Consider the following 20,035-nt stretch of genomic DNA (forward strand, 5'->3'; position numbering starts at 1 on the left):
TGGAAATGTTTAATGTAGAATAGCTGTGGAAACCTGATTTACGACAACTGTAATTAGCTTAGATCATGAACTAAAGGTTCATCTCTCACCAGCCTAAAGTGTATCGTTAGAATGCATAGTAATATTTGAAAGGTGGGTCGTAGATCAAAATATAAATAATATAGTAATTCTGTTGTAACAGGTTACTTTGCTGAAATACATAATGAAAACTAAAGCGGTAATAGGAAAAAAATAATGAATGTAGATATTGAGGTAGAATTGCTATACTGTGTTCATGCTCTTTTTGAGGAGTGTAAGTTCCTGCACTTATGTAAGTAAATGTACTAGAAGTAACAGACAGTGCTTTTCTCTATATTCTCTCTTTTTTATTTGCTTCAATTTAAAAAAAAAAATCTTCTCACCATTTTCTTAAACAACTGGTATTTGCAAGTGATGTCTGCTTTTACTTATATACGTAATAGCTAAGCATATCACCTAGCTTTTATAGCAAACATTAAATTTGGATATTCTCCATCAGTATGATAAGGCGGGGGAACAGGAAAGGTAACTAATCCTTCCTTGTGTGCAGAACGTACCCTGTGTCTACCCAGACCCCTGAACATCTATGTTTCTCCTAAGATTTATCAAGAGGATAACATTTACACTGTGTTGGAAGAAAAATGGTTCAGGTTATTTTTGTAGGTTATTATTTTTCCACCTCAGGTTATCAAGGTATTTTCATCATGAGGACTTGCTTTCAAACAGGTTAGTGAAGCACTAAGAGAATCACACTGGGCTCTACCAGACATAAACTCTCCATACTAGAAGCCAATGACTAATATTTCAACATCTATAAAAAAAAGCTACATTCTACATAATTAAATATAATCTTCCCTTAATTCTATTTTTACTACTAACATTAGTGAATATTTTCTGTTAGTAATCAATACAGTATACTGCTAAGTTTAAGCTACTTTGCAGGTTAAAAATATTTCCAAGGGACATAACAGAAACAGGAAAAATAAAAATGAAAAGTTATCTTAGTGTAGAACACCTGTGACAGATTTTAGCAACTTGGTCTTCGGAAATTGCATTTTTTCACTGATGAGGAAATATAAACCTTATATACACTAACACAATGTAATTTAAGACATTTTTTGACAAGTTTAACTAGGTGGAGTGTGTGAACTCAATGCTTAACAGACTTCTGTTCTTAAGTTATGAATGAAGTTATTCTACAAGAAGTAGTCTAACTTGTAGCAATAGCAATCTCTCAGATAATTTTGTATTAGACAGTATTTATGTTTTATATTAAAAAAATTGGTACAAATACTCTTCACTTCTGGAAATACATAAAAATAGTTGATAATTGTGTGTTCTTATAGGACTATAATACTAGTTATTGTGCTTTGCAATAAGAAGCGTACAAAAAAAGAAATGCTGTAGAAAATAGGTTGTCTGTATTCTTTCTTGTCTCTCTGAACGGGCATTGTGAGAGAATACATTAGTTCATTTTTCCTTAAGCTTGAGATCTAAAGTGAACGTCTAAAGTGCATTAAAATGTCTTTACTGGACTGTGATCGAAATTCCTTTAAATTTTTTTTCCATTATCTCTGCATTGAGATAAAAATAGGAAAAACAACTAATTATTACAGTGCTTTTTGTGGTCATGTGATACAGAAATTCTAATTTTTTTTCTCTATGTTTACATGGTTTGTACAATCACTCATGGAGATATTTGTTCAATTCATGCAAAAGTTGTCCAGACTAAATAAATAAGCAAATAAATAAATAAGTAATCGTCAATATTCTAATGAACATTAGCATGATCATTACCTTTGCAGAGATGACAACCTCTTTTCAATTCTTGATCAATCGTTAAAGTAAAAGACGTTGGCCCTTGCCTCAAGGAAAAAAATTGCCAGTGTGAATATTTTTTTCATTTTCCATTTCGTTTTTGAACTCAGACGTAGCATCTCGTCAATGCTGCTGTTACAAATCTATGATTTAATAGATATTATTAAGAAATAAACTGCTTTACTTATGTTGTGTATCTCTAAGGAAGAAATAACTCCTTGCAGTTTTAGAATTGCAGAATGAGAGTGTTTGAACAAGAATAATTTACAGGGGCGAAAATCTGAATATGGTAGCTAGATCTGAGCACTATACTATCTAATAGGATTTTTCTTGTCTTCCCCATCACCCAATCCCTTCCAGGACCATGGGCAAAATGGTCTTAGTCATCAGCTGCAGTAGAGTGAAGCCAAATTGTCTCTCTGAGGATAGCACAGCCAGAAAAGTTATTTAGGGGAGACAAAGATGATACTTGTTTTCTGGCCCAATCTTTTGGAGTTCACCCAAATGAATTAGAGTATGTTAAAGTTAAATGCTCTTTTCCCTCCCTAACACCTGGAGCCTGCATCCATTCAGATGGAAAGGTTTGCTCACTGCAGCTTCGGAATGCCTGAGTCTCCCTACTGAGTATTTCTGCATTAGACCCCTGAAAAGCAGTCACACAGAACTAAAACTCTTACAAATTGTATGGCCTCAACCTCCATGCCTCTGCCAGGCGAGGACAAATATGCAAATACTGTGCGTAGCTTAGTCTGGCAGTTAAATACCACTTGGGTTGGTTTATTTCTGTTACTTAGATAGTTACGTAACAGTGGTGGCTTTTAGAAGAAACAAACAAACAAACAAAAAGGCTGGACTACTTTTGATTTTGAAAAACATTTTGTCTGCTTCCTTGATTTAATTTCTACCACAAATCCTTCCCTTTTGGATCTGAGTCTCACTAGGATAGTGAGAAGCATTTAGGAACTTTTTCTCTCTCTACCTTATGAAATGGTTATGGAGGTGTTCATGTGGTACAGTCACCATAATAATACATATACCATTAAATAGACTAAAATAATAAATGCCAGTCTCATAAACGTAAGGATGATGTTTAATAAATGGGATCCACTTGCAAAACAAAACAACTACCTAAGCAGTTTTGGTGAGATAAATAGTTGTTTGTCATTAATACTTGTATCTTCAGCGTAGTGTCTAAAAAAAAGAAGGCAAAATAGCTTTCTTTGCTAATCATTGTATTGCTCTAGCCTTGACTTCACTACTTGAAGAAGAAGGTAACTGTAAATATATATTTGCAACAAATACATGGTATTTTGCTGGTACACATTTACATATCTCATCTTATAAAACTGTTTGAAATCCTAAGGTTATCTTAATTAAAAAAAAACCCAGGCCCTTCTAAACTGTTTCTCTATTCAATTTAAAATATGCAGCAACTGATCTAAGAGAATACTAGACATGCACTATTTTATGCTTCGGTTTAGAGTAAGTACTGACTGTAATTACTATATGTAGGACACTTGCTAGCAATTTCCGCTTTATAGAAGACTTGATAATGAAAAGAATAAACCAGATCTTGTCAAAGATATCCTTTCTCTTCCTCTGGCAATACCACTTTTCTTGTTCAAATAAGTTTAGTATGTCCAGTAAATGAAAATGTAGAGCTAGCTTATTCAAGCATAACTTCTGCTTTCTGAAGTCAAATATAATGAAATATATGGTGTTTCATTTCCTATCATATTTGCACGTTTTCCTGTATATATTACATTTCTACTGTTATGCAAAATGCTTTACCAAAGGTAACACTTCAGATGAACCTTTCCAGAATGGTCTAAATGAAAAAAGTACAGGCTTGGAAACTGATAAAACTTTCCTTAGTTTCTATATACAGAAAATTTTGTCTAAGAAAGTATCTAAAGCTGCAATAAATTTTCTTACCTTAATCTGAAGACCAGACAAGGAAATAGTATGGATCAAACCACTACAGAATGAATTTCTTATCTCTTAAAGGAACCCTGTTGGTATTGTTATAAGAAGTTAATAGCCTTTTCTTTTTCAATTTTTTTTTAATTTATCTTGAAACTCTTAATAGGAAATCAAATTCAAAATAGTCTTGTTTTGTGTATTTTCTTTTCAGGGGATAAATGTAAACCTACTGAATACACTGAAGTGAAAAATATGTTACTGGATCTACAAAATCAGAGATATATTCCCCAATCAAAAGATAAAACCATTGATGAGAAAATGGCTTTAAAGAAACTTCTTGTAGATCAAATGTTCAATTATTTTGATTCAGACAACAATGGACTTGTGGACACTAATGAGTTATCTCAGGTAAGATTTAGATTTTGTTTCCATTAGCATAGTAGCTATTCAGTTGCCTTTGTCAGGACATACACACATGGAATATTATTTCTCAGGGTGCTTTACTATAGAAAATGTTTATGAGTCTCTGAAGTGGAAAACTTCATTTGAGAATTATCCAGAAATTCTGCATTGATTACTTGGAAATTTTTATATAATGCTTTGGAATATAGTGCGGTGGGTTAGGACACTCTAGGCTGTTGTGACCATGAGTTGTTTTATTATCCACAGCACGCTATCGTATAGTCCAAGAGTATAGCTGTATTGTAGAAGTTGAAAACAATTAAAATGATATGGTAAATCACTTCTTTAATACTAAAATATTATTGTTTCATCTAAGTTAGGGCTAGAGAAGTACAGAAGTAGTCTTGCAAAGTTCATAGTAGTCTCTAAACAGTAAACTTTAACTAATATAGATCTAAACCAGTAATTGCTACTCTGCTAGGCATAACAGCACTAGCTTTAATCAACCCAAAAAGGGATAATTCTATTAAAGAGTGTTGTTAGGGCATATGTACTTTGATTTACTAGAGGTCTACGTTTGAGGAACCTAATCATGGCTAAACTATATTAATGGGTCTAATATTAGGCAGCCAATTAAAAATTTAAGAAAAGTAAGATTTTTTTAGATGTGACTGTTGATCATTATGCTATGTTTTATGTGGCGTGGCAGTGTTAAGACACATTTACAAGCGAATATATATGATGCCTAAGGTGTTAGGCTAGAGTTATAATTTCCATACAGACAACTTTTAAAATTTTAGTGGCAACTTCCAGGACCAGAGGCTGGTTGCAAATATAGGTATAATGTCAACTACTAATAAACAATCTGTTTCAAATGATTAATTTAAGAATATAATTTTTCTGTACTTTTATAAGATTTGATTTTCCTGCTGCTTTTTGGACTCCTTCAGAAACTCATCTTTCAAGGGAAATTGGTGCCTATACATATCTTACAAATAATACTTTTCTCATGAATATACTATATGAATAGATAACATACATAGGAATCACAGATACTGATGTGCAAACTATATTAAATGCTTCTCTATTCAGTTGCTATATGTATACTTTTCTTTTTTTGTGTGTGTGTCAAATGTAGTTTTAAAATAATAAAAAATTCTTTCATTGTGGTATTTTCAAACTTTCTATACATACTTTCCCCACATAGTCTTTTTTTTTCTATAAAAATGAATCTATAACAGCAACTGTAAAGTAGTGCTTTTCACAAGTATGGAAACAGATCAAACAACCTTAAAACCCAAACATGGTGCTATGTGGTATTACTATAATTCATTGTAGAAACATGAAATTATTGGATTGAAATATTAATGTAAAATAAATTCATTGTTAGTGCCATGTAGTTTGTTATTTTATGTTTTGACAAGAGACACAATAATTAACCCCGTGAGGGACCCATACTGGAGCATTCTGTTCCTGAAGGACTGCACCCTTTGGGAGGTACCCACACTGTAGCAGTTCATGAAGAACTTCATTCAGTGGGAAGGACTCATGTTGGAGCAGTTCATGGAGGACTGTCTCCTGTGGGAGGGGAAGAATATGAGGAGTCCTCCCTCTGAGGAGGAAGGAGTGGCAAAGACAACATGTGATAAAATGACTGCAGCTCCCATTCCTCATCTCCCTGCACTGTTGGGGAAGGAGAAGGTAGAGAATATCAGGAGTAAAGTTGAGCCCAGGAAGAAGAGAGGGGTGAGGGAAAGGTGTTTTAATATTTGGGTTTATTTCTCATTTATTCTACTCTGCTCTTGGTAATGAATTGAATTATTTGTGAGCAAGTTGAGTCTGCTTTGCCCATGTTGGTGATTGCTGAGTCTCTCCCTGACTTTATCTTGGCCCAAAAGCCTTTCATTATATTTTTTCTTCCCTGTCCAGCTGAGGAGGGGAGTGACAGAGAGGCTTTGGTGGGCACTTGGTATCCAGCCAGGGTCAACCATGCACAGGCAGACATTACTGTACTCCTGAAAACGTTCTCAGGATTAGGAGAATTTCTCTCAGTTGTGCTCACAATACAGTCAAAATTTTGAAATCTGCGGAGTTGTCATAAATGATAGTGCCTGTCTATATTTTAGAGGTAATCATATTAAGGGGAGATGAAAAGCAACGTATTTGTTGTAGAAAACAAGGACTCCTGAAGTTAATTTATGTTCACATAAATATTGAAGTTCAGTTTTTAGTGCATCTTAAATTTAACATCTTGTCAATCTTGTTGTGAAATCAGGCTCTTGGATTGCATTTATTATCTCATAGGTGTCCATATAGTCATCCTACCTAATGGAAAATTGAAATGAATCAGTTGGAGATTGGAAATGGTGACAGCAACACTCCAATTTTTATTGATATATTTTGGATCTGAAGTCATAAGGTTCTTCAATTTGCGTCTTGATGCAAGAGAAATGAATATTCCTCTCTAGAAAAAGCAAGAGTATTGTTTTTATTAAAAAAACTATTTCAAGCAGTGAGAAAGTTTTTTTTGTTTATTTGGTGTTTTGGAGGTTTTTTTAACTTAAAATATTAGAGTAGTAAATTAAAAATTGGTAGACTATTTTTTCTTCTATTTAAACAATTCTAGCACCTGGGTATAATATTTTTCATGGCTTTGTGGACTATTACAGAATTGCAGTTAAAAGTAATTTTAACTCTGTTACACAGTGTAAATGTAATAGAAAAATGGTGGGATTATGTAGCTCCATGCAGGCTGAATGAACAGGTCTTTTCTCATATACATGCCTCTCTACCTTGACTGCTTTCATTGCTGAGCCTTACTCATTTAATGTTTTAGTTTCCAAATCCTGTGTTGGCAAGTGAGTTGTGGCTTGATTTTAAAAGGACTTACTGATAAGTTAACCTTTTAGATCACTCTGTTTTGAGCAGTAGATACTAATCAGAAAGAGAATATGTCCTTCCAGAAGTGCAGGCTATGAAATAGGCAGGATTTTCATCATCTTCATCACCTCTGGTCACATATCTGCAAGTTTTCTAGTATAGCGAGGTGGGTCCTTGGAGGGTTTGTTTTGCTTTTAAACACTTTGAAACAATTTAAATGAATCCAAAATAATAGAAGATAATTGAATCTTCCTGTTAGCTATGAATATTCCGTTGTTAACAGATTCAATTTTTATCTATTTTATCTTATCTTATACAAAACCAAACAGGAATTTAACAAAAAGTTGTAAGTGAAATACCAGTATTTCTATCACTGTAGACTACCTGATTACTCTATATTGTTTTTGTTGTATAGAAGAGAAAAAGCAGCAGAAGTGTTATGAGTAGGCATGGGAATAAAATGTATTTTTTCAGTGATGAATGTAGTTATTCCTGTTTGGTGGAATTGCCTTTTTACAAACAGTAAGCCTTTTTTGGTTGCCATCAGGGAAAGATGCATAACCTCTGAGAGTGCTTCATCTTACTCAACAGTGAAATTCAAGTTCCTTCTGTATGTGAAGTGAAATAATCTATACTTGATTAGACTTAAAAAATGGAGTCTGAAGGAATTATATATTTAATTGGTTTGTTTAACACAATATTAATTGCAGCCAAATGTATAGGTAAGAGCACATTTTAATTAGTTTCTTCCTGTCATTTATTCTTTAAGTTTTTTTTTTTCTCAGTTTTGCTTCAGTCACTGTCAGTTACTCTATTTGCTAACAAACGCTTGTTTGTGAATTGAGAATATATGTGTCCTTTTATATGCAACAATAAATTGACCTGAATTGTGGCTCCATCTTATACTTCAAAGATTAAGATTCCTAAACTATGTTCTCTATGTTGTGCTATCACTAATCTAACAAAAATTGAATATGTGCTAAATTCGATTCTAGATTCAAAATAAGAAGAATCCCACAGGTAACCTTAAGACTGGGGAAAATTAAGAGAGACTCTTTTAGGGATTAGCAGTGAGTGAAAGCTTACAAACACTGTGATCATCATACTAAACTCTTAAGAACTTGGTCTCTGCTGCCTTTGCCATTATCAAGTAGAAGCACTTCCTATTATATTTTTGCATAGTGGATAGTTGAGTTACACCGCTGGACTAGAAATTAGTTTTGTAGCTACTGGAAAGGCATATAAGGAAGAAAAGAAAAGCTACTAATAGATTTTAAAGTGACATTTGCTCTATCCTATATCTAGCTACTAGATTAATAGCTTTGCATATATATTTAAAACATATTAATATTTCATATACCTGGGTAGACAACCTTTAGTCTTTTCATCAGTCCAAATGTAGCATTTAGTATCCTTGGAGGTATGTAAGCATTGCATAATCTAGCTGCTGGGTGATCTTGCAGCTGTGAGTTTCTAATTTTCTTGCTAGGAGCAAAGTCCATGCCTAAAGTCTGAGAATTAATGTTTTTTTAAACAAGAGGACTTTTAGGCACCAGATTTTGTGAGTACATCTAGTGACTGAAAGATCATTAGACTTCTGAACCTGGTGTTACCTAGCATACTCCCTTCTCCGGCGAATGACTGCGAGGTTAGGCAAAGCAGTTCTGTTTCTTCAGTTACTTCTCTGTGGTTCAATGATTCCTAAGTTCTGTCCTGTGAAAGTGTCCCTTGCAACACAGGCTGTGAAGGAAGCAGGACCAAGCTTGATTTCCTGGGTAGGTTCAAGGACTGGTACTAACTAGAAGTGGACACAAGTGCAGGATTTTGTTTGCACTCATTGTTTTCTCTTGTTTAAGTCCAAAGCCACAGGCTCAGAGTGCTGGTAGTTCTGGATTTAGTTCTGAGGTGTGGAATTTTACCCATACCATCTATGTGGTCCTAACACCTATTCTGGTCTTATACTGTGAGCTAGACATCTATAACTTCAGCATTATATTTGCAGACACCTTACATCTTCTGACTCAGAGTAGGTCTTCCCCCTGCTAAGTGCGGAATTGGAAAGGCAGGGAAATGTGCCTCTCTTTGAAGCAGTTTGCAGGGAGAAATCTCATATCTGAGCTGTGTAACTTGATTAACCTAGGATAGTATTGAGATAATACCTTTAAATGAAATTGAGTCCATGCTTTTATGTGCCATTTTGTGTCGTCTTAGCAGTACAAATATCTGTTTGCCCGGGGATCTCTATGTCATGACCCATTCTATGATGCATAGAATCATAGCCCTGTATCTTTACTCACTCTACATCAAATTCTCAAAGGAAACTGTCTACTATAGACCAAATACCAAATGGTGTTGCTGCCCTACAGAACCTGCTGGTAAATTGTAAGAATACGGATTTAACCTAGATTAAGGGAAGTTAAAGCAAAAACAATTTGCCAACCTTTATTATCAATTTGCTTTCGTAAGTGGTCAATTCTTTCAATTTATCCTAAGTTATACTGCTGTGGAAGATGGGGGAACAAGTAATTGAATCCCCCTTGTGCAGTTCAGAATTAATCTGGAGCACAGTTCTCATAGTGTATGGTGTTTGATATATTTGGTGTTTTATCAAACACCGAGTGATCCTGTTGTGATGAGATACTTTTAGGAAAGATGAACACACGTAACTGAGTGACCATAGTAGATTTAAAGGAAAGTTGTGTTTGTAATTGTACTTCTGTAGCATTTTCTTTGGGGAGGTACGTAAGGACCATCAATAATAGGCAGGAATAAAAACTACTGACTGATAACATTCCAGATAGAGGCATATTAATAGAGGAAATGTTACGTTATTTGAGCTCTATTTTCATAACAGCTGCAGATTTTTCATTGTGACTGTCAGAAATCAAATTGAAGTGAATAAAACAATCTATTCTGATGTGCAGTTTGTTATTTTTAATCAGATTACCTTTCCCAGTCTCCTAAAATTTGGAGTTGTACTGGCTAAATTCCTGAGAGGTTTTGAATTTAGCTAACAGTATGCTGTTTCATGGGAAGTAGATAATTGTGTGCTATACCTTTAAGAAGTGCAGTGTTTTCTAAATAATGCAATTCCTTCCTTCATGTTTCAAAGAGTATTAAATTCTCAAGGATAAGCTTAATATTTTTTAAAAGCCAGATTTAATTGGAAAATTTAGATAAGTTTCTAAGTTTTCAGTATTTATGGGATTTCACAATATGCTATGAACAGAGCAGCACTCTTGCTGTATATTTTGCCTTTTACCAGTTGATGATATGGAAAGTAAATACTTCACTGTCTTTATGGAAACGCAAAGTAAAAATTGTGAGCATAAATATTTGTGAACGTTCTCTGGTATGAATTTTCACCTTAGAAGTTTGAAAACAAATAATCCATGTTTGATTTGTATGGTGCAATCATAAAATTGTGCAGATAATCTTTATCAGATTTCAATTTTTATAATAAGTATTTTATTTCTAGCCTATGATTTACTAAAAATTTTGCCAGTTTCTATTCTCCCTCCCTAACGAATTGTTGTCTGTTTAGTTTAACCAAGAAGTAGACAAGTTGTGTTTAAAGAATTGTCTTAAGAAACAGTTTCCCTAAATTTTACTCTTCTCCAGAGACAGAGATTAATAGATTAGTAGAATTTAAAATTTAAGGCACATCGTTGAATCATCTATGATATACAAGTTTGATTAGATGATGGTGTATCATAAACATTAGATTTTATTCTATTTATACTTTTAATTAAAAAAATAATGTCTTGCAGAAAAGGTCTACAAGGAAGTGCGCAGCCTTGATTTGAAAACATCAAGGAGAACTTAAAAGACAGTATTCAAGGTTAACTGTTCCTATGGCTTTTCTTTTCCAGTTTTATAAGTGTTATCCATTTTTTTCCTATCCTATTAATGATTTTCCAAACTGAAATATTTATTTCTTCCCCTGAGAAATTACCTATAGAACATGATATGGTCAAGTCCAAGTCTCCCTTACAAACAAACAACAACCAAACAACCTGACAAACCTTTCCCCCTCCCTCAAATCCTCAAAGATTGATTTTTCTCATTTCACTTAATGTAAAGTGTCTCAGCAGACTTTGGTTTTGTTTATGGATACTTTCTAACTTGGTAAATTCCCTTGTAGTTTCTCAACATTAAATTTTAATCTGTGTAAGTCAAAACTGAGCACTGTGTTTCAAATTCAGTCCCACCATTGTCTTTCTGGCCCTAGTTACCTTGTTACACTTCAAAAAACCATGCTACTTGGTTAGGTTACAGAATGATCCTGGAATTTATAAGGCTTCTTTATCCCCAGCAAATCTTGCCACTTTTTTTTTCAGATAAAATCCTTTCCAGAGCCCATTAATCCTCATTAAGGTATGAGGTTCTTACATTAAGTTTTTACGAGGTTCCTAGTTTTAGATGTACAAAAACACAGGTACTTTTTCTGAAAACATTCAACCATGTGATCTATTTCATTCCGTATGCTGCCTTGTCCTTCTTCTCGTTATTATTCACCTCAACAGTACGTACCATCTACCAATTTTATTTTTTTATTTACTTTTAAATTATCAAAAGAGGTTGGGATCAGACCCCACATTTTAAAAATCCCACTGGATTGTTTTAGCTATTGATAATTCCTTATAGATATCCATTTTTTCAGGTTTTGCAAAAACTGATGATATTATTCATGCAGTATATGCCTTATTGATACTGCATAATATTTTTATCTTGTGATTATGTAGTGTGTGAAATTAAAAATACCTATAAGAAAATATTATGTTTAGCAAGCTGTCTTTGTAAATTAAATTTCACATAAGTAAAAGGAAATGAAATTAGGTTGTCTGACAGGCTGTATTCCCTACAAGATGGCATTAAAATATCATGCTGTGACAGCATTTAGAAACACAAAAAATGTTCACAGTCTTAATTTGTGAATTTCACTGTTTATTTCTTGATCCAATAGTAATATTTTTTCTTGACCTGTTTGAATATTTGCACACCATCATTATATATCCTCTTCCATGGAATTTCACTGATACTGGAATATCTGTTGAAAGGTAATGTCAACATGAAAAAGGTCTCAGCTGACGTAGGGACTCTTGTGAACAGGCCGTTTGATCCTGATGATTATAGAACTTGATGCCAACATAAGCTCCTAAACAACTTCTCTGTTGGCAAATGACTTGGTAACCAGTCATATTTACTTTGCTAGAGTCTCACACAGGTTGTAAGTTCATATCACAGTTGATCTGACCTAACTTCAAGCTGCTACAGAAATAGGAAATTTTTCAAAATCCAAACCCCCACACTCTGAGTTGTACCTGGTTGTGAGTCATATCTTATGTGACAGGATATTAATCTTCCACCCCTTCAAAAGGAAAACCCAACCAACTGACCAAAAGCTCCACAAAGATTAATTTTGTTTTCGATCTCAGAGTTGATCTGATCCACGGTCCCGTTGCAGAACTGGGAGAAGGCTAGGTCCTGCGCAAGAGAATTCTGATTGGAACAGCTCTTTTAGCAGCAAATCACAGATAATTAAGATTAATCGTGATATAAAATCACTTCTGTACCTTTTGAAACCTGTCCTCACAGATATGTTTGGAGGATTTATCAACAGCAAGTGTATTTTCAAAAGAACCCCAAAGTATATCACCAGCATAAACATGTCTGTACATAAACAAATATTGAATCTTACATCTGTAATCAAAATTATAAGTTTACTGAGGATGAAAATGAAATAATTGCCAGGATGATAAAATGCATGTCTGTAATATCGTTATCAGAAATAGCACATTCATTCTATCTAATATTTTTTAAAATTATGATTATTCTTATTTTAAATTGACCAATTATAAATGAAAAGCATCATAAGACAGATTTCAGGTCAAAGAACAGAAGCTGAGAACACTAATTTGCAATTTAAAATGTGATACTATAGAGGTAGGTGTTTGGGGACTTTAAAAAAAGGTTTTCTTACACCTTAGGTGTAACGTTTCATCCTTATTTGTACAGTGGAAGCTAGTGAAAGCAGGTGTTTAAAACAATTTCAGACAACGAAAGGAACAACTTTTCTCATCCTAAATGTGCTTTTTCCATGAACCAGCTATGATTTTAAGAACATTTCAAGGCCTTGAAATCTCAGTGAGTTCTGCTAAATTTTTCATTACACACCATTGGATATTTAGTACTTCTTGTATAACTATAATGAGCTTAGAGTTACTAATTTTTCCCAGACTACATTTTTGTCCTTTATGCACCAGCTGCATGATCTACACAATTTTATTTTTTCCTAATTCAGTTTAATGTGAACTCAATAAACAGGCTTTTAAAGTGTGAGAAATAGCAAGCACTAATATTCAGGTAGTGTAGCATGTATTTTTAATTAATAACAACAAAAGACAGTTTTGTAGTGTTTTTTCTTGTCTATGTAAATGGTTTTCATACTCTCTAACGTAAAAACAAGGTGATTATCTTTTATAATGCTTTTATATTAATATATAGGAGATTACTTCTGGTAGCATAAAATGTTTGTGTCTTTTTCTTCTGCTGCTCCTTTTATTCTCTATTATTCTTTTAACTATTTTGTATTTACATGAATAGTAACTGAATCAATTCCTTTGCAGAGCAACTGAAACACAAAAGCCCCTGTATGCCCTGTTTTCCAGAAGTTATCCTATGTTAATACAAATATAATCTTTTAACAATTATTTTGGGAGACAGGTCAAGAGTTGGAAGAATAATTATTTTACCTAGGAATTACCTATAGACATGTTCAATTTTTCTGTGCCTGGTACAAAACTGTAGACTGTGCAATATTACAACAAAGAGTTGCATTAGTTTTGGTTCTTTCAGTTATGTGACGATACTTTTAATATAAACTTCATGTAAAATGACAATTCTGAATCACTATCAGCATCTTAAAAACTCCTCAGATGGAATCTAAGCAGATGTCTACTATATACATAGACTTAGACCAAAATGCTACGCACATTAAAGAACATTTCTCTAGAGTAAGTCCATTAGAGTTAAAAATCTAATAGCTATTAATTATGATCTATTTACAAATTTTATGTACCCCCATTAAGAAAGAGAAACCTCTTCAGGTCAACTACTTATATAACAGGTCTTTGGGGAGATAATAGGTTTGTCCAAAGCCTATAAGAAGTTGATACAATTAGTGCGATAAGAAGAGTTTATATTAGTTATTTTTGAAAGTGTCTGCACTTGGTTACTATGGTTAGGAATTACACTGAGAAGAAAAAGACATTCTGCCATTTGTACTTGGGAAATTATTATTTCAAGTATATTTGAATGTGTCTTAATCACCATTACAGTACATATAAAGTAAGATCAGCTTTAAAATTCCCAGTGCCTTTATAGTGCTTCTGTCTATCCCCATTATATATATTCTCTGTATATTCTAAGAACTTTTGTGTAATTTCAGAGTCTGTCCTAAAGGTATTAACTTTTAAAACTGTAATAAATAATTACAAAGTAACTGAAAATCCCTGACTTTACACAGTTGCAGTTCATTGCCCCACAGCAACCTTAAAATGATCTATTAAATGATTATTAGAAACAATTAATTATACCAGAGAACTCTAAGAACTCAAATGCAATTTCATGGTTATAATTTTCTTGTCAGGTAATAAAACGGGATGAGCTTGGCAAGGAACCATCTGACTGCTCTGTGTTCGATTTGCTGAAATACGACGATTATAATAGTGACAAGCACCTGACTCTGGAAGAGTTCTATAGAGCTTTTCGTAAGTACCAAGACTAGCCTATTCTTCTTTCAGTTTTGTCTTTCTTGCTTTGTTGTTGTGAAGCAGTGTTTTTTATTTTTTGAATCTTGATGTATCCAGATGCTGTACAACTTAAGTCATGATATAGCAGAAAACTTTGTAGCAGAAATCAATGATACCCACTATCAAAAGTTCCCGATTTATGAGGGAGTTTGGTAATGGAGAATTCATAGATAATATTTCTTGATGCCAGCTTGCATTGGTAAGTCTGTGTTGCACAAAAGTGGCAAGTGGTGTGGTCAAGACATAATCAGTAGAACCGAAATACTTCTTCACACCCTGTATTTATGACTGCTGATAAGACCATTCCTGACAAACCCAGCAACAAATGTACCACTTCTATTACATATCTTATGTCTTCATAGGACTTGGAATGAGATAAAAGATTTGTGGTGTAGTTTTGCAAAGTATTTGTTCTCTCAGTGCCAAAAGGATGTCGGAACAATTGTGTATAGGACTTAAAATATCTTGACCAAAAACATTGGGATAAGGTTTAACACAGTAGTGAATAGCAGAAAGAAGAAAGATGTTGAGAGCTTTTATATGGTATGTTAAATGTAATATCCTGATATTTTGTTATATCCAGATCAGAACTGATGATTTTTCACTCTTATGTACCTCAAACCTAAGACTGAATCTTGAAAACTGGCTTTGGTTTCAAAAGCTGTTGCTCTAAATTCAACAACCTGGCAGCATAGCAGATGAAGTTTGTGCTCAATTCTTTCTATAATTATTATTTGATTATACATTGACTAGTCCATTAATGTATGTTCAATGAGTCATTGCACCCTGTTGTTTTAGTCTTGTAGTTTATCTTTGGGCAGATGAGAGCTCTCAGTCACTTTAGGTGATGCCAAACGAAAAAGATTCAAAACAACTTACAGAGTTTAAAATTAAAAAGTAATGAATTTATACTAAAAATGGCTGCATGACAAGAAGAATAAACATGAAATGGATAAACAATGCCTGACAGTTTCTTAGTTTTGACAATTTTTATTTCCCTAAAAATCTTTCAGAAAGTGTGATTGATTTTGTGATACTGCTTAGCTGAACACATGGCTTATTGCTCCTAAAAATAACTTGATCCTGCTTCCTGAGGTTATCTGACCGCCTTTCTTGCATTGTCCTGACACTCACACTCTCTCCTCTGAGTCACTTACTAAGTCAGCAGAAAAATACTCACCCTCCATATCCCACCCCCCATCCTGCTGAATGACCTGAATTGATGAAGGGAAGGGTCAGACCATGACTCATGCAAAAGAGGGGAGAATACAGACAAGAAATAAGGGCATGGAGAGAAAGTGGGAGATGTTAGGACATTGTGACAGTGAGATAAATTAGTTCATCTGCAGCAGCAAAACACTAGGAAATACCTTAATTTCTTTATTTAGAGTTGTGTTACAAGTTTGGCTTACAAAAATGTGCAGAATTATATAGCATCTATAGAAAGACATCCACATGTTATCTATGATTATATGATTAGGTGCTCTACATCTAGATCTTGATTATGTGCATACCGTGTGGAAATTTATATGGAAGCATTTAACATCCATAGCAATCCATGAGAGTTAAAGACATGTTTAAAGCATTAGCATGCTTTTTAAAAACACTGAAAGCTTGTAACAATGGAAGCACAATATTTTTCTTCCCAATAAGATTTTCATGTGTCTCTGAGGGACTATTCTGTACTGTTGTAAAACTTCAGACATAAAAATAGCATTTTTTAATATATTTTTAATGAACTTTTGAATAATAAAAATAATTTCCATATGGTATGTTAAGCATTGCCTTATTATGAATGATAATGAAAACATTAGATTACATAAGATTAGGAATCATTTAGGTTTCTTTGTTGAAATACAGTAGTGGAGAAGACCCTATTTAAAACTATAAGGCTATCTTGGAAGATAATTTCTAGAGCAAGATTTATTCTCCGATGTAGTTAACAAAATGCATACATATCCATTACATTGTTGAAAACCAAAACCTAAAAACAGGTGCACTTCATTGTATGTTGCCCAAAAAGCCAAAGAAATGTGACATAACATTAGACTGTGTAATTAAGATAAAATAAATACTCTTTAAATAAATTTGAGATAAATACACTCGTTCCATTGCATTTGGTCTCAAGACAGTTTGAATTCAGTCAGTTTGACCTACTTCACTAGCATTAACAAAAACAACATATTCCTATAAAAGTATACTAAGCTAAGCAAAATCGAAGCAACTTAAATGAGCCATCCTGTCATTTGACTACTGCTCTTATGGCTACACAAGCTGACCCAAAGCTGAAACCAAGCTCTCAACACAAGCCACGCTAACCTAAGGTAAAGTGAATGTGACAGACTCTGTCCAGAGGCCTGTGTTGTTTGCTTAGGAAAAAGCTTATGAGCTGTCACTAGTAATGGCAAGTCTGGATTTATGAGGATACAGACAATTAATATAGACAGGGAACCAGATCCATTTATGGAAATATACACAAGAAGCACTCATGACGCATCTTCTACACACTATTCCACACACAAGTATCTCTTCAATTAAGCATCCCCCTACAACAGAATTAAACATTTTCATTTTCTTCAATAAAATGACACAGGAATGTTCAAAATATTTATTCCAGAGAGAAATAAACATGATTTTTCCAGAATTTTATTTAAGAACTTAATAATTTAAATTTTGCATTCTATTTGGTTATATTGTAATGATATATTATTAATACATTATATTGTGATTATATATTATAATTCTGAAATTTTCCCTTTTTACAATAAGGAAAATATTATTTTTCACCAGCTTGGACACTTTCAAACATGTAGAACAAATAGAAACCAAAATAGGAATTTTTTTTTCAAATTATTTTTTTAAATTATTTTCATATGTAATGAGAGAAAGATTATAGCTGAGTAATATAGCTGATTGCAGGGGATCATCTTCCAAAATGTTATGGTGTTATTTGATGTTTATAGACATTTAAAAGACATAGCTGTTAATTTACACAAAAAAAATGCTTGTAGAATTCTTTTTTACCTTTTGAGCAGTACCCCGTCAATATAACTTGACCGTGTGGATTTAATGGGTTTTTCATTCCTTTATGTCCACCAGTTTCATGTATATATGAAACCTAATTTCAGATTAATACCTGCTATTCCCAGTGCATTTGCCTCTATCCCTAACTGTAGTGGAGTAGTGGATTTGAAAAATGTCAATCTCTCCTCATTGAAGTTCGTCCAACTGCTGGAACAAGTGTTACTGACTTTTATTCCCTCAGAATGGCAGTGGAGAAGATTTGGCTTTGCATGATGAAGAAATTCAAAACTTCTATTCAAAACTTCTGTAGAGAATTCAAAGGAGTTATTTGTTTGGGTTTTTTCTTGTTTATTTTTGTAACAGAAATGAGAGTCTGTTTCATTAGCATTTGCAGGTAGGATTTTTTTCATTGGTATATTTAATTAGAAATTTTCCTCACAAGTACCAGGAATTCTGGTTTTTCTCCAGTAGTAGAAAAGGAACCACTCTAAGGACAAAGATTAATCATTGGCTATTTTTAAGGTATTAACATGCACATAAATCAATATCTATGTACATACATATACATGCTTGCTTGTTTTCTGTGATTTACTTTCGACAGTCTCATTTTATCTGACAAAATGAGTTCACAATAAACAGGACAACCAAATGTAGATAACTATATGCAATGGAATGAAAATCCCTTTCACCCTTCAGAAGGTCAGATGCTGAGGTAGTAAGAAAGAAAGAAAATGCCTGAGAGGGTGTTCTCTGCCTTGAAGGTTTGTGCCAAGTCCAGGTTCACAGAATATTGCAAGCAGATGAAAATGCCTCCTGGCTTCTGAAGGGTTTTACAGACTGGCAAAACTACTGTGGTTTTCTGGGTATAGGCTGTTTTCACTCATACCATGAGGGGTAACTTTTGATGCTATAACATCTATCTGTGAGTTATTTGTCTACTATATGCCATCACAGTTTAACTAAATCAGTAGTGTGTGCAGGGAGGATCCTGAAAAATTGTTTTAACATAAGAAGATAAACTTAAAAGTTTAACTAGGTTTTGGGAGCTTGGGACTGAAGGAATCATCTCATTCAGTCCTCCACTTCTTTGACCACATAATGTAAAATTATATCCTAAAAGTGATCCAGTTCCATCTTAATGGGTTTTTTTTGCTTTTTTCCTTTCCTTCCTCAGCCAGCCTCAAGACAAAGGGTTTTCTATCAGCAAATATGTTTTTTAGACATTCAGGTCACATATGTCAGATTTGAATTTCAAGTAGTTCTTATTGCCCAGGTGTTTGTACGAAGTGATTTATAAAACTCCAGTAACAGCAGCTATTGTTGTGCTTTGTTGTGTCTTGAATCATGTGCAAAGGCAAGAAGCAAGAAGTCCCCATAAATATAGGGCTCATTATGATCACATATGCTTAGTTATTATATTTTCTCAGTCCTGAAAAAATATTCTGAAACATCACTGCTTTCATTATAATTGCTTTACTTCTGTTTTAATTTTTCAAATGCAATTATTACAGGTGCATGTTCAGAAATCTTTTTTTACAATATGTATCTTCGGTTTTGAGGCAAAATAGATCAGAACTTAAAAAACACTGATAACAAAATCTAAATTAAAAAGAATCTATACTGAATTACTCAATGAAATAAATGAGACTTCCCACTGGAATCTTTAAGTTATCCTCAAGTCCACAAAACTTAACTCGAAAAAATACTTATTGAATTTATACTTCCAATTAATTCAATATTGTGTTTAGTGTGGAGTGTGAGTCAGAGCTTTATAACTGTGATAAGTCTTCAATAGTAAAACACATTAAAAAATAGTAGAGGAAACATTTTCTGAGGGAGGAAGAGGTATTATTCTATCTCCTGCTACCATTAATTCCTTTTCAGCAACAACTTGTGTGTATTAGAGTGTTCCAGAGTGTGTTATATTTCACCACTAACCTCTGAAAACACCAGTTAACATCATACTGTGCAGGAGCTATTGAACTTCATGGTAATGACTTTTAGCTCAACCTAATCTATCTTTCAAATTCTTACCGGTGCTACACGTTTACAATCTGGAGAACCTCAGCTGGAAAAGGATGCGCCCTCTTCTATTGAGTGGGCAGAGCTTTAAACTGAACATTAGAAACAAGGAAATATTTAAGGTATTAAATATT

The 20,035-nt window shown here is 33.6% G+C and overlaps 1 protein-coding gene across 5 annotated transcripts in view; it reads left to right on the top strand.

The window, feature by feature from the left end:
- Nucleotides 1–20,035, top strand: part of FSTL5 (follistatin like 5) — a 289,125-nt gene that overhangs the window by 152,050 nt on the left and 117,040 nt on the right. For all 5 annotated transcript variants that reach the window (XM_027676803.1, XM_027676801.1, XM_027676804.1 and 2 more), the window contains exons 5-6: nucleotides 3,971–4,167; nucleotides 14,693–14,813. In XM_027676803.1, the coding sequence (XP_027532604.1) occupies nucleotides 3,971–4,167; nucleotides 14,693–14,813 (318 nt within the window). The remainder of the gene's footprint in view (nucleotides 1–3,970; nucleotides 4,168–14,692; nucleotides 14,814–20,035) is intronic.

Source organism: Neopelma chrysocephalum, unplaced genomic scaffold (genome assembly GCF_003984885.1).
Source record: "Neopelma chrysocephalum unplaced genomic scaffold, ASM398488v2 Primary Assembly neopelma1_42, whole genome shotgun sequence".
NCBI lineage: Eukaryota > Metazoa > Chordata > Aves > Passeriformes > Pipridae > Neopelma > Neopelma chrysocephalum.